At 49.9% G+C, this 23373-nt stretch overlaps 1 protein-coding gene across 1 annotated transcript; it reads right to left on the bottom strand.

Annotated features, from left to right (window-relative positions):
- Window positions 1-993: 993 nt before the first annotated feature.
- Window positions 994-23098, bottom strand: STEAP3 (STEAP3 metalloreductase). The gene is made up of 5 exons (XM_086465226.1): window positions 23076-23098; window positions 10531-11011; window positions 9541-10068; window positions 7798-7962; window positions 994-1372 (listed from the first exon to the last, which is right to left on the bottom strand). Exons 2-5 carry the CDS (start codon window positions 11008-11010, stop codon window positions 1082-1084), a joined length of 1464 nt encoding a protein of 487 aa, XP_086321352.1. The 5' UTR covers window position 11011; window positions 23076-23098; the 3' UTR covers window positions 994-1081.
- Window positions 23099-23373: the final 275 nt, after the last annotated feature.

The raw sequence follows: 23373 nt of genomic DNA, 5'->3' as shown, positions 1-23373 counted from the left end.
CCCAAAATGTACAACTGCTGTATTTTCATGTTGTGGTCAAGACTTGCTGATCCCTTTGCAAGACCGTCTGAAGATCCTACTATTGCTAGTGAAGTCAGCGTTATGTCTGCGTAAATTGGCACGTTCAGGTGACCGCGATTTCTAAAAGCTTCACCCTATTATTTGATGGAAGGCCTTGGTTTTCTCCATGTAATTTTGTGAAGCAGCAGGTCTTTCCAATAATTATCTTTGCTCTATTTCCATCAAACATTGCTTGAAACTTTGGCTTAGTAAAACAGAACACATGCAGCAGCAGCAGCAGCAGCAGCTGCCATCTCAGAGTCAGCAGTGCAGACCCAATGTGTGATGTTAGGGACATCTCTCTCTCCAAATGCTTTTATACTGCTAGAAAACATGCTTTAGTTCTGTAGCTTATAAACCTTCACCAGGCACAGCTTACAGGACCAGAAGTGCCATCTGTATTTGAGAGAACAGGGATACTTGGGCTTGCTGTCAGGTTTGGATGCTTTCAGTAAAATCTGCAGATGCTACATAACGTGGATATTGCTCTTCTTACTTGTCCATAGGGTTCACTGAGGAGACAAAAACCAGCGACAATTCATCTTTCTAAACCTCACTGCTTTGATTGATCCAGATGCTCAAAAGGCAGGATATCTTTGCTGTCATAAACCCTAGGAAATCTGTGCTACTTCATATAAAAAAAAAAAGAAAAAGAAAGGCAATGAAATTTATGAGAGCAGCTAGGGAAGCAACCAAGAATTACTGGTCTGGGGAGCTGCCAGCCAGCACCTTAAGTGAGTGATCTGACTAACAGAGTCCATCATTTTCCCATGTATATTAGTGCTGCTAGCTCAGCCTTCACGGTCATTTTTAAGGCAATAATTGTACTAGAAAATCAGCAATATAATTTAACTACTACTGTCTAAACTAGTTTCATCGTCTTCCATTTTCTAAAGTCACCAAATTTTATTATTTACCCACAATACAATTATACCAAAATGTACATGTATTTAAGAAAAAGGAACACCTTTATAGAAATGTTGATAGTGCTTTGAAATCCTCTGTCACAGCTGGGGCTCTGTTAGACATTGCTAGAGGTCTCCCCGCTTGAATATTCCCCCGTTGCACTGGGCAGAACAAACTTCACGTATCTTCCCTTCTCCCAGCCCCTCCTGATTCGCAGGAGTCTTTGCCGGATGCAGGGCAAACTGAAGATGACTTTTGCTAGGATCACAGTACATGGGACCAGCAGCGTGAGAGTGTAGGTCGGAGGCAGGTAGAATTTGTACTGGTTCTCATCGAAGGCCCTCGACCACCCGTACGTAAGTGTGTGCAGAGTGCTGATTACCAAGGCAACAAATCCAATGGTGGACTAAAAGGAAGAGAAAGAGATGCCAGTTAGCAGAGGACCTTGTCCCTGGCTATTTCTCTCTATTTTTTTTCCACACTATTTTGTATGTGTACATAGCACAGAGAACGCAATGAGTCTTCCTGCGTTTGCTGGCCAGAATGAAACGTGACTGGAAACCTTTCCTAAGTCGCGTGCCAGGCTGCACTTTTATTCTTCTAATCGGAGGTTAAGTGTGATATTAGAAACTCAGCAGGAGTTTCCCAGAAGATGCTGCCAACTCAGCTGAGCGGTGGGCTCCTGCCTCCGTGTGAAGCAGCAGCCCCAGCCCCTGCCGAGCACGTAACTGCGGGCAGCTCACAAATGCTCCTCCCGAGCCGCAGCTGCCAGCTCTGCTGCCTGCCGGTCCATGGCTGGTAAGAGGCTGCTGACCGGTGCGGGGAAGCAGCAGCATCGTGGCTCTGGACCAGCAGTTGGCACCATCAGAAGTCAGTGAAGCTGTAGCTTCGCCCAGAGCAAAGACACCTTCAGGTAACTGCTGTCATCTACAGGGAAAATGAGATTGTGGAGACACAAGCGCTGTGTTCGGAGGTAAGCAACAGCCCTGAAGGTTTCCTTCTCTGTGCTAGAGATCTGTGTGGGTTCATGAGCCAGACCATCAAGGCTGTATGATGGGCTAAGTCCTTGAAATGGGGAGCCAGGAGCCCTTTATCCACTCATGGAGGCAGCAAGAACCCAGCCCCTGTTCTGCAGACAAGAACTTCCCCCATTTTCAGCTGAGATCATGGCTCCCAAGCACCACAGAGAGAAAATTTTGCCTGAATATTTCCAGCTCTCTCTGAGGGTTGCTCTCAAGAGGGGTTTTAAACTGTGGTCCCCTCACTGGTGGTTTCCTGCCACCATCAGAGGTGGTGGCTCCCGAGCTTGCCAACTCCCTCTGCCCACTGGCACTTAGCAGGAGCCGGGCGCTTACTCCCAGAGGTACCTCAAGGAGAAGCCTTTGCTGCTGTATTTTCAAAGAACAGCACAGGTGTAGCATATTGCTCTGCTGCCCTACTTTGAATGCTTCCTCTAAGCTTGCATTAACAACCAAATTTCAAGATGCCTAGACAAGGAAAATTTTGCTGCTGGTGTTCCTAACTTTGGGAAGGAAGACTTTACAAGTTAAAATAACTGGCTTGGTGCAACAAGTCAAGAGATCAGCAAGAAACATGGTCTTCTTGAAGGTATGTCCAGGAAAAGAGGACACAGCAGGGAAATAAGGGAGTAGGGCAAGACAGGAGGAAGGACTCATCATGTTCTCTGGAAAAAATAATCTCAGCTGGAAAACTACCTAATTCAAAGCATCCCTTCCTATTTTTGATTGCTGGGAAACTATTCAAAAACCCAGGCAACTTTTAAAAATGTACCATATTGTTACCAACAAACTAGACTAAAAGGCTCCTCTAACCTTCAGAGCTAATCATTTAGGCAGCTGAGAGGACTGGGCAGGGGAGGGAAGGAGAGCTCTAAACCATGCTAGCAGATCTAGGTGCTTCACTGTCACGCAGTCATGTGGGTGTCGCTGAGTCGTGCCAAGATTTCACCCGTATGACCCCCTGCCAAGGTAGGGAACTCCTCTCTGTGATACATCTGAGCCTTATTCAAGGCCATGCCAGGAGCCAGGAGCAGACCAGTGAACTGAACCTCAGTCCTGTGTGCATTCCCACACCCATCCTTTCTTCTAGGGACAGCTGTCCTTATTACCAGAAGCCACGTCCAATTCCTAAACCAAAGTGATAACAAGCAGCAAACCTGAACAGAGTCAAGATTAGTTTCACTTGGAAAATTAAGGAGGAGTTTGCTGCAAAATGCCACGATCACAGTTGAACCTGACAGCAGGACCTGACCCATAGCTCATTCATCATTTATTGACTCTGAGCTTCTTTCCAACAGGCAAAAATATCCCCGGGTGGCAAAAGGTTGGAAGTACCAGCTTGAGACTCATCTGGCAGAGCAGAGATGTAAAGCAGGACAGGAGGAAAGGGGACAGAGCGAAGTCCAAGGGCAGCAGATGCTTTCTGCCCTGAGCTGAGGGTGCTTTCAGAGTTAGCCTGAGCAGGGCTCTATGCATGGCAGAGATGTCAGAGCTTGAGATAATTAGTTTGTTCCTCTACAGTCTCTCTTTCAACCACTGCTGGTACTGGGGGAGAGTAGGAGTGCAAATTAGTAGGACAAAAGGTGAAAAACCATCACAGGCACTCAGTGACCCACCTCTGTGTGCAGACAGTGGGGCACATGAAGCAAAAAAGCTAATTGGCAAAAAACATGTGGATAAGCCACCGGCTGGAAACAGCACAGGCAGCTCCTAGACAGCAGGAATGGGCTGATCTGCTCGTAACACAAATGAGGGGCTGTCTGGTGAGAGCAGGGGGTGCCCAGCGGGTGTCTCTGTGTTGATGCTGGCTGAAGGACCTGTGGTCGGCAGGACCCCATGGCAGCACCCGCCAGACTAGCTTTCAGCTGGGTACAGTTGGTCTGTAAGTGCACAAACCCCAAAAGTTTTGCTGATCGCAGCTTGGCTCAGTATATACAGCTCAATATATACTCAGTATGGTACAATGCAGAGCCCGCTGAGCACCCCGTGGGGGCTGATTTGCCAATGTGCTTCGCCTTGATACAGCACTAAGTTTTGAAGTTCTGCTCTCCTTTATTCTCTCAATGTGGTTTCTGGCTATGAAGCTTTAATTTTTGTTGTTGTTTTTTGTGTTTTTTTGGTTTTTTGTTTTAAACAGTGGCAGGGGTTGCTTTTGCACCAGCACAGCATGGGGAATGTGGGGCCACCACCCATGTAAGGTGTTGAAAACCTCTTAAAGATGGCTTTATGAAGATGGCTATCTCCCTAATGCAAGCTCTGCATATATTTTCTATTCTGTATTAACTCTTGTACCTCCTCCATCTCCTTGGTGTCTGCGAGGCTCCCTGTAAGGCATCAGCAAAGGTGCTTTGGTCACATGTGGCTCATTTAGAAGTGTCTGGGCAGCATCCAAAGCAAACAGCCCCTTCCTGACCCAAATATGTTTCTGACTTCTGCTGCCGTCAGTCCTGTGAAGTCATTAGCTCCATGGAAGCGGCTCTGGCTCGCACTTTGTCGACAGGAGGGTTAGAAAAGGTCTGGTGACAGATTCCTTATATCTTGCAATACGCAAAGCTGAGAAAGAAACCAGGTCAATTCAACCTTCAAATTCCAGGAGGACTTCTCAGGACGGGAAGGTAAAGGCAATCATACACATTTTTACTTCCCAGCCAATTAAAGTGGATTTGTAAATCACTGGGGAACATTAAAAGTGTCCCTATAAGTTGAATTACATAAGAATCATTCCTGTTATCCAGTGTCTAGATCCTGTACTTTTTCTGTTAATCAACACTGGACATCTAGAGTAACTGTGTATCCCATTTAACTATATTTAATTGAAATTTGTGTATGTGCAGGAACTACTATAAAAATGAACTTTTTTTTCCTAAAACCTTATCAACAATCCAAATGGGATTTTTGGCCCGTCAGGCAACAGATGTGTATTTTAAGAGTGTAGCAGTATCCCACGACACTAATACAGGTGCACACACTGCTGCTAGAAAATGTCAGACTTGGGAAGCCCCGGGTAAGGAGGGGACTAAAGTGGCTCCTGAATTTGCAACAAGCCCCAGCCCTCTCTCAGATGTGGCCTTTGGTACAGCATTTCTCAAGCACACCAGCCAGTTCAACTGAGACGGCAATGAATTGCTGCATTTTCTAGGAGACATCTGGCTGGGGTGGGCATTTTCCCCCTCTCAGTTTTCCCAAGTGTGGGAAGCCACAACGCCTCTGATGTTCTGTAAAAGGGTTAAGTGCTAGACATCCCAAATATTTGAGAAAGCAGCCTCAAGCTTCACCCCTTGTATTTACATTGTGCTGCTGTGCATTAATTCAGGGAGGATTGCACTTCTCTCTGTGAATGTTCACCTCTGGAGGAGCAGTAGCTGCATCTGCTCTTAATTTCCTCAAGAAAAGCATCAGCACCTTACTAGAGGGTAAATCATGTAAGAGTCCTCATTTGAAAAAAAAAAAAAAAGAAGAAACTAGCATGCTGAGAGATCTATAACCTGCTCTTTTTACATGATATTTCCACCATAGGGCACAATACCAGCCGTGCCTCTCCTGCACGTGATCAGCTGGGAGCTCGTGTCGCCCTGTCATGCGTTATCCCACACGGACAGAAATAGGTGTATCTTTCCATGAACTAAGCCAGCCAGCTCCCATGCGGGGCAGCCAAGAGCTATTCTGGAGCTGACTGTCACGTATCTGCCTGGTCCCAGTGCTGACATACCCTTAGAAAGACGTGGGAAGGCATCCCAAAGGGCAGATGTGACAGTCGTGTTACATGCACTGGTAGGAGGTGGCAGCACTACCTGCCGTGACAACGTATATATTACATGACACAATGCCAGCACCCTCCAGGAGAGCTGCCAGGCTGCCCGGGGAGCCAAAGGAAAATGCAGGGGGCTTCAAAGCCTCCTTCCAGGCTGCAAGGAGATACTTCCCTTCATTTGGGATTCCTGGTATCAGATGCCTAAACCAGGATCGATTTATCCAATGTCCCAGTGGCTGCAGCCCTCCCCTCAGACATGGTGGTGAGAATTAATATGCTCCTGTCGTATGATCTGAAAGAGAGGTTTAAAGCCAGGTCTCCCTTGTCCCCGAGGGGTGATCTCTTGGGATCAAGCTCTCCTGGTGAGGCTTTTCTACCCAGTGTAAATAATTACTCGCTAGCCCACAGCAAGAGAGGAAAAAAGACAAACTGACTTGCTCGGTTGGTGATTGGAGCACTTGGGGAAGCAGGCTTCAAACTCCTGCTCTCATGAATATTGATTTATATGCTGTGGAAGAGCTTCAACAGGAGAGGCTGGATGATAGATATTCACCTCCACATCCCCAAACCCTGCCCTCCCCTTTTGAAAGGTTAGATGTGTGTGGATGTGATGCACAGGCAAGCTCCGCAGGGGAGGTGCAGGGGGGACGGGGTCCCACAGGGGGTCATGCATGTTGGGGTGCCATGTGGGTCTCTCCAGCGGGACTTGAAGCCTGGTGCACGCTAAGCAGCAGTGATGTAGGAGACACAAGTAACAAGGGGTTTTAGGGATATGGGATACGACAGTGACATAGTGAGAGGAATTTGGCCTCAAAATCAGCTCTAATGTGTGAAGAATACTTGAAAATTCATTCACTGCCATCCCCATTAGTTAGCTCTAGCAAACCAGCTCTAAGCCTGGCTCCAACTGCATCCCTGAGAATGCTGCAGCCCCTGAGTTTGGGGTTTGTCAATGTCCCACATGGTGGATGCAGGTCACGAAGGGAATTTGGCCCTTGGGAGCTTGGACATCGCTGCAAGGGGGAAGAAGGCCCCTAAACCACTGAATGACTTTGGAGAAGGAAAAATTACATTCCTAATTCACTTTTTAGAATCAGACATGGACTTTTCATTGAAATCATACCCAGTTCTCTGTGCTTCTTGGGCTCTGGCATTTTTATAGACCAGCCTAAGCCCTTCCAAAACTGTCTATTGAATATTTGGGCGCCTGTAAGCTCTGCCAAACCTGGCCTTCCCCTGCGCTGTCCTCCCAGGTGCTTTCCTTTTCAGAAGCTCGCTCTCCCTGAAATGCAAGGGCAGACCTGTGTCCTGCAGCCAGCCGTCTCCATGGTGGGTTACCTGCCTGCCCTGCACAGCCTGGTGCAAACTCCCCACAGCAGCTCCGACATGTCGTGCATGACTGACATGCGACCAGCTCCAAGGGGGATCTTGCCCGTGGAAGCGAACAACCCTGCCCTCTCAAAATGACCCCGAGGCTTTCTGCCTTTCTACCTTGTCTGACTTGAGGAGGTTTTTAGCTGTGAATGGCAGTGCTGCTCCCAGGCGCCGTGAGAGGGGGGAAAGGACGCTGCAGGGGGGTGTCGCGCAGGCAAAGCCCCAGCTGGTTTTTTCTCAGGATCTCTAACTAATGCTGCTAAATGCAGGGTGAGAAGAATTTCAGCCAAGACATTAAAGACTCCCTCCTGCAAAGCCTGCTGCTAATCCTCACGTGGATGCCCATGACACATTGCATTTTCCTTTCCCCCTGAGACAGCAGCACCCTCGGCAGACTGGGTGAGCCCTGTGCGAGAGCAGCACGGCCCCGCTGTGACACACCACATCCCGCTGCCCCACCATCACCGCTCGGTGTCACCTCCCAGGCAGGGGGTCCATGGCTCCAGGGTGCACAGGGAGGTGTGGAGTGGCAAGGTTTGCTCCTGACACCAGTGCGCAGCTTGCCGTTGCTGTGCTGGAGCAGGGATGTGCTGGGATGACGGGTCAACCTCTGCCCTCCGTGGTCTGCGTGAGGGCCTGACTCTGACTGCAAAATCACTCTCTGGCATTGGCAGATGTCAACTTTACCTGAATGAAACTGAATTCCCTCCAGTTGAGAGAGTTTGCGATGGATGGAAGTGAAGTGATGGCAAGTAACGACAGCAAGCCCAGGGCAATTATTCCAACAGAGATATAAATCTCCATCCTCCAGACTTCCTCCTCTACCCAGATATTCATCTTCTTCTCCACAGCCTGGTATGACAACGAAGGTTTGTTAAAACCAAGCTCTTAGGAATAGAGGAACTGAATTTGTTTTAGTTTTGGAAGCAGGTATCATGGATGAACACTGGGTCCTATTCACACCACCAGCACTATTTACCTCTTTGGGAGATGTGGAAATGCTCTTTTATCCCACTGCCATTTGGCCAAAGCTAGACCTGATTTGAAGCCTGCTGGGAAGAACTACTCCCAGCTCCCACAGCCTGTAACCACAGCAGCAAGCCCCAAAGTTGCATTTGGAAACATAATTAGAATGAGAAGTCAGTTTAAAGCCATGAAAACAAATACAGATGCTTGAATATGCAGTAGTCTCCTAATAACCTTTGTTTTAAGTGCATTTAGGGGGGAAATTGTTCATGCTAATGGAAGGGAAGATGGGTTTTATGCTGCATGGCAAAGAGGAACATTTAGAACCGTCCTCTTTAGTCCATTAAATGGGTTTAATTTACTAAACAAAGATGTTGCTATAAAACAGGAGGTAGAGGGGAAATGAACACAGGATGCTTGCCTGAGATTAATGTGCGACAGTGGCAACTGAGAAGGACCTGCTCAATGCTGGAGCTGAGACACTGGGGATGTTGTTTGATGGATGCTTTGAACACAGGCATTGCTGCCAAAACCAGCTATCCTGCTCCCCTCTGCCCCCATGGCTCCTTCCCTCCTCTCTATTGGGGCAAGGTTTGCAAACACTCGGGCAAATATCCCACCGCAGAAAGCAGACTGGTTGTGGGGCAATTCCTTGATCATGTTCCCCACTCAGCTGCACGGAGCTTGTGCCATCCCAGGAGGGAATGGGGTGGAGCAGCGAGAAGCCAGGGGCAGGAGAAGGGCAGAATCACATTTTCCCATGGCACTGCCAAGTTACAGAGCTGGCTGAACTGCCTGAGGGTAGCAATCTCACACTGGACAGACACTGCAGAGAGTCTCAATAAGGCAATAAAGTCCTTTTCCATTCCCTTATTCTCTTAGACTATGACTGGTTCTTCACCATCATTTTGTTAAACTCTTGGAGGCACACTGTGATGAGGACATGCCTTCTACAAAACAACCCCCCCCGGGTCATGACTTGGTCACTCCAGCAGGCACCTACTGTGAATGTCAGTGCGAGCAAACAGGGATCTCCCAAAATCTAGGGAGAAAAGTTGAAGGGAATTCTGCTCCCTCCACCACTGGATTTCTCCTCTCCTAGCATTTTTCCTGCCTCTGCCCTAGTCTCAGTCACGCCAGGTGCCAGGCAAGGCTGGTTTCAAAGCCTTGTCTTTGCTTCTGGGGAGCAATGACACAGGGGAGATTGATGCTAGCCCTGGCTGTAAATTCATGGGCAACACCCTGCTAAGATGGCTGGTCCTCAGTGCGGATGGATGCATGCCCAGTATGTGGTAAGTGGTTGCCCCGTGGAAGAAGTGCTCGTATAGATAACAGCTTATTCCCACTGTCCCACACGTACTTTGGAAAGTGAATGCAAGAGCCAAGATACTAAGCCTGCTACCCAACATCTGGATGTGTGTAGAAGATTACTACAGGTGCTGACGTGAAGAGCACCCACATTACCTGCTTGACGGCTGTCTCAATTAACTGGTAGCGGTGGGAGCGGCGCATGGGCAGACAGAAGCTGTACACGGCATGCAAAGCTGCACAGAAGAAGCTGAGGAGACCAATCTGCTTTCGGTGCTGGAGCCACTGATCGAGCCAATCTGGAAAGCGCCTGTATTTGGTGCCATAGTAGAGCTGCAAGCAGGCTGCCAGCACCCCGGGCAGGTAGACGAGGGACAACATGACGTAGGCCACGCAAGGCAGCGTTGTGTTGACCACCTCGATAGGGATCTTGTACAACTTGTTCTTCTGCTCCCTGATGTAAGGGTGGATGACCTGCCGGATCAGGTTGTAAGTGAAGAAACAAAGAAAGAGCCCCAGAGCCAAAAAGATGGGGATTTTCCAGGCTGGCAAGAGGCGCAGGGGAATGTTCTCGATCTCACAGGCTGATGACATGCAGCCCATGTCCACAGGGGTGAATCCCATGACTTGAGCAATTTCTGCTACGGTGCGCTTGGCTTCTTGGTTATTTGAGCAAATCAGAACCTGCAACAAACAGAAAGATACACATAGAGCAAAGAGAGATCAGGCTGCTGGGAAGGAGTGCGTTGGGAGGGATGCTGTGCTAAAGGGAGCCTACATTATTCCACTGAGCATCATGCTTCCTGGCAGGCTTTCTGATGGGGATTTACCATGGCTGCCAAAGACCTCTCTCCTGGACAGGTTTCCTTTCATGTGTGCACCACCAGTTTGTTTTACTGGCTGTATTTAGGTAAACAGACAATTAATACTTTTCACTTAGGCAGAGGCTTCAAAGACTACAAAGCGTGAAGTAAGTCAGGGTACTTAATTTCTGAGCAAAGAAACGCAGAAGCTATGAGGTGGTGTCTGGATGCCACAGCCAGCACTCAGACCCTTTCTCCTGGTGCCTAAGGGCATTTCCTGATGCTGCCAGACCTCAGCTGCTGAAACAGCTGGGATTTGGCCCTTGTCAGAAGAAAACAATACCTGCTTATTTCCATCCCTGGCACCTGACTGCAGCGTCCATGCAGAAACCACATTAAACCCCTTGACCACGGTGCAGGCTGGGAACAGGGAAGCCAAGTACTCGGCGTTGGATTCTTTGTGATGGTTGATCTCAGTGTTGTTACTAACGTCCACCAGGATCTTGCCCACCAGCACATCAGCCAGATCACAGAGGGTGGAGTAATGTTCCCTGAAAACGGCCACAAAAATGACATCTGTCTTCTTCACCGCCTCAGCCTGGAAGGTGACTTCTGCTGCGGAAGGGAAGAGGCCGGCTTTTCGTTTTGGGTTGCGGCTGCCGACCACCACCTTGAACCCGGAGCACACCAGGCGGATGGCCAAAGACCGCGCGAAGTCCCCGCTCCCCAGTACCCCGATGGTGCGTCCAGCCGCAGGCGTGCTGGGGTCACCCTCCATGCTCTGATGGCCCAGGAGGGGTTTGGCCATGTCTCCTCCAGACATCCTGGCAGGAAAAACAAGGGGAAATGCAAGTTCATTGTGAAGCTCTCACAGAGACCCAGACCACATCCATGGTCATGGGGGAAAATGCCACGTAGGCCACTTCAACAGAAGTGCACGTGGTTTTGGTCCCAGTAGCCCAGGACCTATCTGCCAAACCCACCAGCAAGTGTGCAGTAATGTACAAGCACCATCGGAGGGGGACAAAACACCACGCTAGGTTGGAAGGCAAACGGTTTTAGGAAAGTTTCTCAGGTCTGTGTGATCCAACACCTGCTGGATGCACTCATCCATCCTTTGCTGTTCTTCATGCTGGCATCTCACACTGCAAAGCCAGGGCAATGCTAACAGTGACCAGGACCAGCAGTTCTCAGACCCCCATGGAGCTATCAGGCACCTTCTGGAAAGCCTAGGGCCAGGTGTCCACAGGGATCCCTGAGCCTACATTTGGAAAAGTCAGGGGTGGTGCTTCTGGTTTGCAGGAGCAAAATCAAGGCAGGGAGTTTAAGCTGAAATGAAAGTGTCCTAAAAGTGGTAAATGAAGAGAGTTGCAGCCTTTGCCTGTTCCAATATTTGGGTCTGGCAAGTGCTGTTTGCTTCAGCTTGTCAATGGGTAATGAGAATTTACCCTGACATTTAAAAAATATATTAAAATGATGGGATTTGCTCATGAAAGATCTTGATGAGCTTTACAAACATTAATGAATTTTGCCCTGTAACACTCTGCTGTCCGTACCAGATTAGATATTGAGGCCATGGAGTGGTTGGTTTTCAGCAGATCAATAAATTCACAGGCAGCAAACCAGCCAGCCCTGGAGGTCAGAAGAAACTCAGGCAGGGAACTGCCAGGCTCCTCACAGGCTGTGCCACCGCAGGCTCAAATCTGCCTCCTGACTTAAGCTTGGCAAATTTGCCCTTAAGGGCAGATTTTTAAAAGGCTCAGGAGGTGGCCCAGGAAACTTACAGACCAGGACATCTGGCTTTTGTATTGGGCACACTGGTGGATATTATAATAAAGACCATAATTAACAAACTCATGATATATTGGGGACCGAGACAACTTGGTTTTGGCAGAGTACAGTCTTGCCTTATAGCTAGTCAAGTTCTTTCAAAGTGAAGGTGACCACTCTGGTGGGGTGACTTGGTCCCTGGCGCAGGCTGTGTTTTTCATAGGCTTTTGTAAATGTCCTTCGCTCAAGGCTCTTCTGGGATTGGCACAGTAGTGGTGCAATGGGGAAGGGCACTTCTGCATGAATAGTTACCAATGGGAAACAAAGGGTGAGAAGAAATAAATTATTTTCATAATGGGAACAGGTTATCAAGGGATTTCCCTGAGGATCTGTGTGGTTCAACATGCTCATAAGTGATCTGAGAAAGAGAGTGAATATTAAGAAGGTAGAGCTTGTGTGAGATGATCATTTAGGACAGTCAATCTCTATTGTGAAGAATCTGCAGAAGGATCTGCTCATTCAAAGTGCCTGGGCACCAAAATTCACTACTGACACACAGCAAGAGCTCCCTACGGGCATACCCCTGCCCCCCCACTATATGTAGACTTTAATGAACTATGAATTTGTTAAAACCACTCAGAAAAAAGATCTGAGGGTCATATTACTCTGAAAATACCAGCTTGGTGCTCTCTGGCAGGCACATATCAAACACAACCTGAGTTACTAGGGGAGAAGATCTCTCACACAGCAACCATGGTCTCTCAGTCCTGCTCCTCATGGAGAGCCTATAAAACACCTTCAGCAGATGGACCTTGAAACTGTAATTCACTGTCCTGGATACAAAAAAATGATGGCTTCAGTGAAAGTACCGTGTCTATGGCAGAGGTCTGTCTGCTCTCCTTGCTTCTCACCAAGCACCCCCCTGTCCCAGAGATGCGTGTTCGTGGAAGAAGTGCTCGCAGCAGAAAACAAGTGCCAAAGAAAGGCATGCTGACATCTCCCCTTTAATAACACCCTTCCTCTGCTCCCCACATATCACGTAGACTTTCTTTCATGCTCTAGGTGAGTAAGAAAGTCCTGTTAAACTCAGAATTACTCATATTTCACTTTGAAGGCTTCTGCTTCTGTTCCAGACCTGCAGAAGGGTTTGTGTGCCACAAAGGTGATTTGGTGAAGCTGTCTGTGTCAGCTGGTTTAACCCAGGCTGCTGCCTGGGCACAGACCCCTGCCTTGAGTATATTCCATGTGTATCACAGTCACTAGGATGTTTCATCCAGGAATTAGTGGGAAAGGCATACAAAACAACACAGAAAACACTACTATACCATTGCATAAATCCATAGATCGAACAGCACACTCTAGTTCTGCTCATTCCACTACAAAAAAAAAAGGGAATAAACCTAGAAAAGGGCCATAGGGAAAGAGTGAGAGAGATGACAAAGGCTGTCAGCTTGGAAAAGAACACATGGGTGAGGAGGGAGAAGGAACCACCTGGGATTTCTCGAGGTGAAGACCAACCTCACAAGCGGGGCTCAGGTCAACAGGAATCCTGGAAAGCAACATGGAAAGACCAGTCCTCTTCGTCCAGAACCGGCTGTGCTGCAAAACCCCTACTGCAAAGTAAAGCAGCTCTGTCTCAAAAGATGTGTTTTTTCCTGGCCCCTTCTTATCAGACACTTTATCAAAACCTCACTGCTTTACTTTTTAGAGGCTTTCTTACTCCACCTAAATTTATTCATGGCCAGAACTATTTGTTCTAGGGCCAATGCTATTGTTCAGCCTAACAAGCTTTCGTTCTTACACCCCCCCTTGCCTCCTTTTCCACCACCTGTATGCACAAAATGATATCCTGAAATAGAGAGATGCATCTCTGGCTCTCAGCCAAGGGGAGAGAAATCAACATTCAGGGTGACAAAGCGGTTGTTACCCGCAGACTCATTTCATAATCAATCTAAAGCACCTCAAAAGCTCTCTCCATGCTCCCACTGGGATGTGAATTTTCCTGCAAGCAAATTTTCTGGTAGTGTGTTTACTCTGTCCTGTAACTGCCACTGAACATGTAGAGAGATGTTGGCAATGTTTGGAGATAAACAGCTTTGCTGTCTCCAGTTATTTTGATTAAAAAGGATGACAGAATTAAATAGCCTTTGAAGTTAGCAAGATAGTTAACAAGTAAGAAGCCTCAAAATGTTTTCTGTGGATTTTGGTTTGATTATTTCAGTTGTGCTCTGACTGTTGGGGCTGTGGAGCAGGACTCGTCCCTGCTGCACAGCCCTTGGTGGGATGGCAGCTTGGTCCCTGCTGCTGGCTGCTGTCTGCCACCGCGGGTTGCATTGCCATCTCCCAAGGAAGGAGGAGAAAATCCCTCTTTCACTGTAAGTGCATTTTGCCGAGACAAACACCGTGGTTTCTGCCCAACAGATGCCTGGAAATGGAGTGTCTGATTAGGCAACAGTTTTTTTCACTTCTGTATCTCGGTGGAGCACGCAGAGCCCCCCACTCCTGCCACCACCCCAACTTACCATGTCCATGCTGCTTCTTCTGCAGCTATGAACAACGTGTTACCTGCTTAAAACTCTCCCTTCCAAAGCTAATTCTTCATGGCAAGGTCAACTCGCCCAAACTCAACGCAAAACACCGTGGCCAGGATGCTGCGGAGTCACCTGGAGGCAGAGGAGGCCAAGAGCGAATACCGCGGCACTTGGGCATATCTTTAGTGTGCCGCAGCCTCAGATAAACCTCATTTATTGATCTTCCCTATCAAGGAAACTGCACCCCCGCTGAGTTATGGCATATGCAATTCAAGGAGATGGGTTTCTTACCAGGGAAGCTACAACAATAGCCCAGTGGAAGTAAACTAGGTTAAATCCTAACCAGGAAGCAGTTCCCTAATTAAGATGTCTAATACAATGTAAAGCTGCCCTTCAGCTAGGCTATTAATGACACCCTTGTACCACTGAATGGGGATGCTACGTCCAGCTCTAGCACACTTGTTCCTGCGTGCAGTTCACAAACTGCATTGCAATTACTGCTATTATTTGCAGGACAATAGCAGTGATGGGCAACGAGCAAGACAGGGAGGTACCCTTTGCCAGGCACCCCACCAAAACAGGCCAGAAGGCCACTCCTGGCCCCGAAGAATGGGATCAGACAGACAAACGCTGGGTGAAATGAAGCAGTCAAATCTCTGTTGCCCAGGCAGAGGGAGGGAGGGGCTCTTGCAGAAGAAAACCACGGATAATTCGATGTATTTTGCACCTGAGGCTTGGCAGAGGCTGTTAGCTTAGGCTCACTGCCAGGCAAACAAGGTTTTTCTGCCTCTCTGCCCACACTGAGCAGCCTGTCTCAGGTTTTGCAGCAGGACAGCCTTTCTGGACGGAGCCAGACTGCAGGAGCCCACTCAGGTGTCTCTGGGCTCACAACAGACTCTATCTGCCAAGCAGATCATGCCCCACCGCTAACGGGGAGCTGGCTCAGTCGTTATCCTCTTTCAACAGACATGGGGGCTCGAGATACTAACGATAATGGGGCTCCAGCAAGTTTGTCTGGGAAGACCCTGATATCCTTGACCACGTCTTTAACAACAAGACCATCTTTTTGGGCCCCTTTTACTTCCTCTGGTACAGGAGGATAGCCTAGCTGGTTCCTGTAACTCAGAGACTGTCTGTGTTTGAGTTGCAAACCCTGAAGAAGGATGGGCCTGTGGTGGCAAGGTACAAGCTCCACTTCAGTTCTGCCCAAAAAATCAAGACCTATTTCACTGCCTTAGTACTCAGATTTATCAGATAAAAGACAACTCAGTTTTACAGTAAGTCTAATTAAAAAAGCAATGTCTTAAACACATTGCTGAGTCAAACTCTGCCGAAGAACAGGGCAGGAATCTTATAAGGAGCTCCAAGTAATGGTCCTGTCCAGTGCAACCAAACTGATTCCTGTTTGTATTTAAAAGTTCCTCTCTGAGCTCAGCCTCACGTACAGAGCCTGAGCCAGCAGTACCTTGGCTACAACTGCTTTTGTGTCTTCCCCTGAGGTCAGGTTTTGTTTAGACTGACCACAACTGAGTCTTGAGTAGCTGTGAATTCAACCCGACACAGGTCATCACAGAGCCCGCTCTGTGCTTCAGGTTATTTGAGATAAAGCACACGATTATTATCTACATCCCCTAATGAGCACGTGGGTTGAAAGACAAGCAAGCCACATGAAGAATCAAATGATGTAGCAAGTCATTGCAGAGGAACGTCATGCTTTCTGCACCAGGCTGGTCTCTTTGGGCTTTGCCAGCCACGGCTGGCACCAGGCTCCATGGAGCATGGTCCCACAAACACACAGGCTGGAGGAACAGGGGTGATCTCTGCCCCCAGGGGACTTTCAATCTACATGGAGGGACCTTTGAACCATGAAGTCCTACTGTTTGCAGAGCCCTCTGCTCAATGCCGTGCCCGCTGACATCTCCTGTGTTAACCCTTGAGAAGCCCCAGCTGGAGAGGAGCATTCAGCACCTGAAGTCTCTGCTCAGGTCTTGCTGTGAGCAGAAATAGTCACTTTTTTGGCTACAGCCATTTTGTTTCCAGGGAAAATAAAACATTTAAGTCTCTCCCACACTCGGAGCGTGCATCCGAGGAGCACAGCAAGTACCATGTACCTGTTGGGACTGGAACAGATTTAAGTAAGAAAAGGGCTTATCCAAAGCTGCTTTAACCTCAGCTCTCATGCATATTTCAGGAGACCTTTCAGTCTTGCCCACGCTGACTTGCTCTGCAAGTGGGGGAAGGAGGGGGGAAACCAGACTTGCTGCCCCTTTGCCTCTTTCTCCTTCCAAAGCAGAGTTAACTCCCCAATGGCGCAAACCAGGAACTGGCAAAGGGAATAAATCACTCTTCGGTGTTACTTCAGCCAGAAAAGCCATGTTACAAACCTACCCGGGACACCAGCCAGGCCATGAGAATAAGGAAATGCCAGAAGCTGGGTTCCTCCTGCCGCTGTCCTTCGGCCCCCTCACCCACGGGGCAGGGAGCACTGATGGGGAACAGGGAACTGTTCACCCTGCTCCCCTACCACCGGAGTGGGGAGGTGAGACAGCGACCTGCCCCGAGGCAGATAGTCCTGCCCCGAGCAGGCATTGCTGGGTGCTGAGGTTGTCCCCGGCAATATGCTGGGGAGAGACCTGCTGTGGGCTCCTGGGGTTGCTGTGACCCCAGACCTGCTGTGGGACTCCCAGGGTTGCTGCATGTCCCCCTACCACCACTCACCACCCTGATGCACTTTGCATTCATGGGTCCTCATCCCTGCCCCAGGGCAAGTGTTTATTTGATTATCTCATTTATCAGGTGTTTATCTGTTACAAACACTTCCATAAGCTCCCGCTGAGCCCAGCTTTCCCCTGTCTGTATATCTTGATCCAGTTAACCTCATTGCTTCCTCTGTTACCCCCAAAGGACACAGAAAATGATTTGCCCTCTCCTTCTCTGCAGACACATTCTGCACTTGGAGAACGGGTTTCACATCTCCCTTCAGTTTCCCCTGCACGACTGAAATCCAACTTTCCTCAGAGCTCTTACTTGTCGAGTGTCCGACAACTCAACCCCTCTTCCTTGCTCTCATTTTTTCTTGGAGGATGCCCAGAATTACATTTTCTAACCGAGCCCCTAAAAGGCACCGGCTGGAGCAGAGACGCCGCTTCCCCAGTGTGCCACTTCTCTTTCTTCATCCCAGCAGTTTGCTTTTGCACAGCTGCCTGACACTGTTGACTCACGGGCCACAGTGCCCGTCACCCTGTCCTTTGGCTCCCGATAGCCGCTGCCTGACCGGTCACTCACTCGGTGCCCACCCGGTCAGTTGGTCCTACCACACAGGACATAACACATGCCCTGTTTTTTCAGACCAGCTCTCCAATTTGTCACAACCTTTAGTTCCTAGTTTCTCCTCTAAAATGTTTCCAGTCCCTCCCAGCTCAGTGTCACCTACCAATTCAGTACGTGCCTCCCTACTCCATCACCCACTAATGAAAACATGGGCTGACAGGCACTGACCCTCCCCACTCAATGTACACCCTCCGGTTTAAGCATTGATAAATATTGAGGATGTTGTTTTTGGAAGCTGAGTCAGTCCATGGCAGAAGCCAGCGGTGAAGCCAACAGCATGTCCCTGACCACGAGATGTTCTTCACCATGATCAAAATTCAAAAACCTCTTTCAAAACAGGGAAAGGGGAGGAGAAAGGGCTACCAGAATTTCCCACAGGGGCAAAAAAGTCTCATTTTCCCACACAAGCTCAGACATTTTGGCTACAGTTTTCCTATAGAAATACATCAGCCTGTGGTTGCTTTGCAGGCACAATTTCCCTTCCCAAGTTAAATGGGCAATGTTAATGCTGAGCAGAAAAATTACTCACCGATGATATGGAACTGGAAAACAAACTTTTGGCCTGTTCTTTTCATCAAAACTATGTACTTTTAAGCACAGTTACCAACAGGTTCTGCCATAAATATCCCCAAACTCTCCTCTCCTAAATCCGTCTCCAAAGGCAAGGGGCCCCCCTTTGCAGTACCACTTCTCTGCAGCGAAGTCCTTGTCTGAAGAGCTTCCTCTGCTCTTCTGCAAAGAGATCTTGCTGCCTGTGCCTGCTGTGTCGAGTAATAAGAAGCCTGAGAAGGACCTGCCCTCTAATAACACTTCATAAAATGGTAATCTGAAAGGCTGGGAAGCCTAGAGGTTTAATGGTAAGACCGTGGAGAGCGCAGACCTGAAGCAAGATGGGGTTTTGATAGAGCAGTGCTGATGCTGACACAGCATACAGGACTTTATCTGGCTTATGTGACTCTGAATAAGAAGGTTATCTTCCCTGCTTATCATCCCACAGTCCTTAAGTGACATAAAGGGATGGTTTACAACAACTTCAGGTGCCGTGCTTAAGTCTTATATGGCTTCTCTTGCTTTTTTTTTTTGGGGGGGGGTCTTCGTTCACTTGCTGCTCTTTCCAACTTAACGACTATCTCACAGTGACTCACCCATTTCTGATCCTTCCCCTCCCCGAAGTGCAGGCAGAGCAGGGAAGGAGCCAAAAGCCCGGAAAGTACAAGCTTCTCAGGTAGATCTAATAATGCCCTGCGGCCAGACACGATGGTAGGAGGTGCTCCTGCCTGAACTGAGCCGTAGGAAATCTCTTCCACTCTTCTCTGGGCAGGGTGTGCTGTTCTGCTGGGAGCTCGAGGGCTTTGGAGATGGTGAGACCTGACTTCAGCGGTCACCACAGGGAGTTGGCAGGCTCTGACTGTTTAAACCTCTTTATTTCTTTCCAGGAAAGACGCAGAGGAATTGCGCTGTGTGCGCATGAAAATATTTGGATTGGCTATTCCCGTGCTGCAGTGCCTGTTAGAAGGGTCTCCAAGATCAGCACTCCTTTGCCTTTCTGATTTTGCCTCTCCTGGTGACTCAGAGGATGCACAGGACCACATGGTGGGAGAAGATGGCCTGGGAGGCAGTGTGGGGTGGAGGGAAGACACAACTGATGATGGCGTGGGGTCAGCCCAGCTCCTGCTGATCTCTTGTTTTCCTCCCTCAGACCACAGGCACGGCGCACAGTGCACAGAGGTAGCTCTGAGCCAGCCCTGAATAAGCACAGCAGTGAAAACGGGGCGCTCTGCCCAGGAAAGACAATGAAGCTCATGTAGGGCCACAGTCTGCCTCATCTGCTGTTCCCAACAGCTCCTGGGAAGCTACCGGGAGAGATGGGGCAAACGCAACAGGCTGACCAGGTAGTTCTGTTCGGAGATCCAGATGGATGGGAGAGAGGTGGGAGAGGGTCTCCACAACTGACTGCCCTGAGATTCTGGGACCCCACAGCACTCTACCTTCCCCTTCCCATCCCTGGCTGTTTGCCTGTGTCTGGCAGAAATGTGCCTTTGGTCCAACATCCCAGACAGCGGAACACACCTGGTCCCTTCTGTTGAGGGATGCCAAGCTGTTAACAACTTGCTCTGTGTCTGTGTGTGCCATTCCGGCCATCTATTTTACATTTCTCTCTATTTTCCTTCACTCCTTCAAGTGGGTGACGAGACCAACAGGAAAGGAGAAAGAAGAGGGATGTTACTGACCTGGGAGGAGCTGGAGGAGAAGCAAGACAAGGCAGTGGTGGCTTCACTAGGAAAGGACCACAGAAGGACGATGACTACGGTGATCACGCTGCCTTCTGAATATAGCACTTGATTTGCCTGAGCACACTGTATTCCTTGGGGCATGTTCAAGGCATGCCATGGACATGCCTGCTGTGCTGAGCGGCTGTGATGGGCAAGAGAGGTGTCTGGGAAGGAGAACACCTCGGTATGAAGCAGCAGCAGAAGGTACCAAGTCAGGGGTGCCTCCTCCGGGGTGAGGGAAGTCTGATGCATGTGTGTGGGCGTGCACAGCATGCCTTCCCCCCAGGAACCTCACAACTTAGTGAGACCCACGTGTGCTGGAAGAGCACGAACACCACGTGTTTCACTACTGCTCAGGAGAGCCATCCTGTGCCCAGCTACGCTGGCTGCTGCAGAGGGAACTGATGCTGTCTGCCTGGTCAGTTCTGTCCATCTGGGATCCCTCTTTGATAGTATTTAATGCGTTTTTTAAAGCCAGCTCTGCCGGAGCGCTGCCTCCGGCAGCCACCTTTGGCGAGGACACCCTCGCGGTGAGAAGTTAATTTATTCTAAGTACTTGAACCAATGCATGTTGGTATCTATTAGTGCTTGCACATGATCAGTAGTTGGTAACAGCACACTTCAGTGGTGGACACGTTATCTACAGACTCTGATTCTTGAAGCCTGTGGTCTGTGGGGAGTTCTTACGACATTTTTTCCCAAAGATTATATTGGTGTATTCATACAAACTAAATGGAAATGTATATGCAAGCATCACCACAATCGAGGCTTTGGAGAGACACACTGAAAATCTGAGAACCTGGAGAAAGGATGGGAGGAATTTCTGTCTCAGTTACTTAAACCCTGGGCAAAATTTTCCAAATGTTTAAGTGATTTAGGCCTCAAGGCACCTAAGGACTTTTGGAAATGGGATGTAAGCTCCCCCATCACCAACATGCTTTCAAAATGTTTTATGCTTTTAGTTAAGCTACATTTCACTTAAATGTAGATGGGAAGCTGCTTAATCTACTGTAGGGCTGCAGGGAAAATTACCCTATGAAGAAGCAGTAAATTAAAATTTGAAAATAATTAGCATTTTCCTCCATCATGGACTTGACAAAAAACTAATTCTAATCAGTGATGGTAGACTTATAGATAACAAATTGGTGGGTTTTAATTCTTGGTATGTGACATGGCTTGCCACAGCTGCCAGTGCCTTTCCCACCTCTTGAGAGCCTGGCCTCCTTCTTCCCCCATCGGAAAAAATGTGTTTCCCCTGAATCTAAACCTGCTTCTATTTAGGTGCGTGATGTTACAAGGTCACAGTCAAAGCATAGTTCCTAACAATAAAAAGCAAAACAAACATAAAAGAAAAATAAAAAGCAATAAAAAAAAATCATTATGCTTTCAAAAAGCATGTTTTCCTGGGGTTTGTTAAACAAAGACTTGTTGAGTCATCAACATTTTCTTCTTTACAATCACAGAGGAAATCAAATATGTGCAGTGACTATTGGGTCTTGTATTACTGTACATTTGCTTCATAGCAAATGTGATTTTCAAAGAGGAGAAAACTTAATCTTGATATAGTATTTAAATCTTGTTAGTCCTCCATCTCCTCAGCCCACAGGAGTATTGATGCTGTAGGCGACGGCCTTCCTCTCCGCTGTCTCTCAGTTTCGGTTTCTTGCCACAAGAGACAATTTTCCGTGCATTAGTTTTATTTAGACTATACCGAGGGAAATGATCTGGGATCCTCAGTGCCTGTCTGTCCTCTGCTTGGCTCAGCGGGGTGCAGGCATCACCGACCCAAACGCTCCCCCAAGCTCCCCATTGTTCAGCAGAGGGGCTGTTACAGCCCCACGCACCCCCCAGGCAGAGGTTACACCCCAGCCAGGGTCACAGGACAGGGATAGTCCCACCCCAGGTCACATCAACCTGCGGGCCAGTCCTACTACAAAGTCACCTCTCCAATTCCTTCACAGCTTTCATCCTTCGTTACTCTGACACGGATCAAACCCTGAAGTGTCCCCCCCTCAGAGCATCCCACCCTTGTACCTTTTATAAGCCCCTACATCAGTACAGAAACCCCGCGGCTGCTCCCTGCTCGCCTCTGAGGGACCGTGGGCCCTGGCCAAGATTATTCCCAAGATTTTTTTTTTTTATCTCTCAGTGCTGATTTCTCCCAGGCTGGAAGAAGCCGCTACTCTCCTCAAAGCATGAGAACGAAAAAGTGAAACCCGAGCGCCAGGTGCTCTCTGAGGGACACAACCCGACTTGGGCAACCACCCCTACACCCCGCCAGCCCCCCGCGCTCGCCGCAGCACCAGTCCGCCGCGAGCAGCAGAACCCGCCCCGTGCCAGGCGGGTTTGTGCCCGGTGCCAGGGAGTTTCCCGGACCTGCACGGACGTGCCCGGCAGCCATGGGAAAGCGCTTCCAGCAAACACCCCCGCCCCCCACTCCCCGCAGCCCCGCGGACCTGCCGGGGACCAGCATCCCACCGCCCCCTTCCAAGGGATTCGGGACACACCGGCCCCCTCGGAAATTTCTGGCCGGGACCTGGCCCCAGCCCCAAAGTCAACGCTCGCACCGAGGCGGCCACGGCCGAGACCACCCTGGGGGCTGCTCCCGCCGCCGGCCCGGACACCCCTGTGCGGGGGTGGAGCGGACCGCGGGCCGGGACCGGCCCCGCTCCCCAGCCTCGCCGCGGGGCTCCCGGGGCTGGGGGCTGCCAGCGGGACACGGCCCCGGGACCGAGCACTCCGCGGCAGGGCAGCCCCCGCGGACCCAGGACGGTCATCCCAGGCGGGGACACCCCCCGGCAGCACCCCCCTGCTGAGCCGAGCCGAGCCAAGCCGAGCCACCCCCTCCCGCACTGCACGCCCGGCGCGGCCCTGGAGCTGCCGGTTCGAGCCCCGCCGCCGCCGGGCCCCGGTCGTGGGGCCGCCCCGCCGCGCCGTCCCCGCAGGGGCGAATCCCGCTGCGCCCGCGCCCCCGCGGTGCTCACCTCTGCGCGGCGGCGGACGGCGGGAGGGCGAGCGGAGCCGTCCGGTAGCGGTGAGGCGGCAGCGGTGATGTCAGGCCGTGCGCTCCGCCCTCCTGCCCATGTGCCCGCCGGCGGCCGCCAGACATCCGCGCCGCTCCGCACGGCACGGCACAGCTCGGCTCGGCACACTCTGGCCCAGCACAGCTCGGCTCGGCTCGGCACAGTCTGGCCCAGCACAGCTCGGCACAGCCAAACTCACCGCATAGCCCAGCACGGCATGGCTCGGCATGGCACAGCACGGCTCGGCATAACCTGGCCC

This window comes from Leptosomus discolor, chromosome 5, assembly GCF_034619465.1.
Source record: "Leptosomus discolor isolate bLepDis1 chromosome 5, bLepDis1.hap2, whole genome shotgun sequence".
Taxonomy (NCBI): Eukaryota; Metazoa; Chordata; class Aves; order Leptosomiformes; family Leptosomidae; genus Leptosomus; species Leptosomus discolor.
This window is presented reverse-complemented; position numbering and strand designations above follow the sequence as displayed.

What these genes read in the sequence shown, in the direction of transcription:
- STEAP3 (XM_086465226.1), bottom strand. Translation starts at nt 11,010, where the DNA reads ATGTCTGGAGGAGACATGGCCAAACCCCTCCTGGGCCATCAGAGCATG. An exon ending in CCAGGGATGGAAATAAGCAG is followed by an intron (nt 10,069 to 10,530) that starts GTATTGTTTTCT and finishes TGTTTGTTGCAG; the next exon opens with GTTCTGATTTGCTCAAATAA. An exon ending in TTGAGACAGCCGTCAAGCAG is followed by an intron (nt 7,963 to 9,540) that starts GTAATGTGGGTG and finishes TTGTCATACCAG; the next exon opens with GCTGTGGAGAAGAAGATGAA.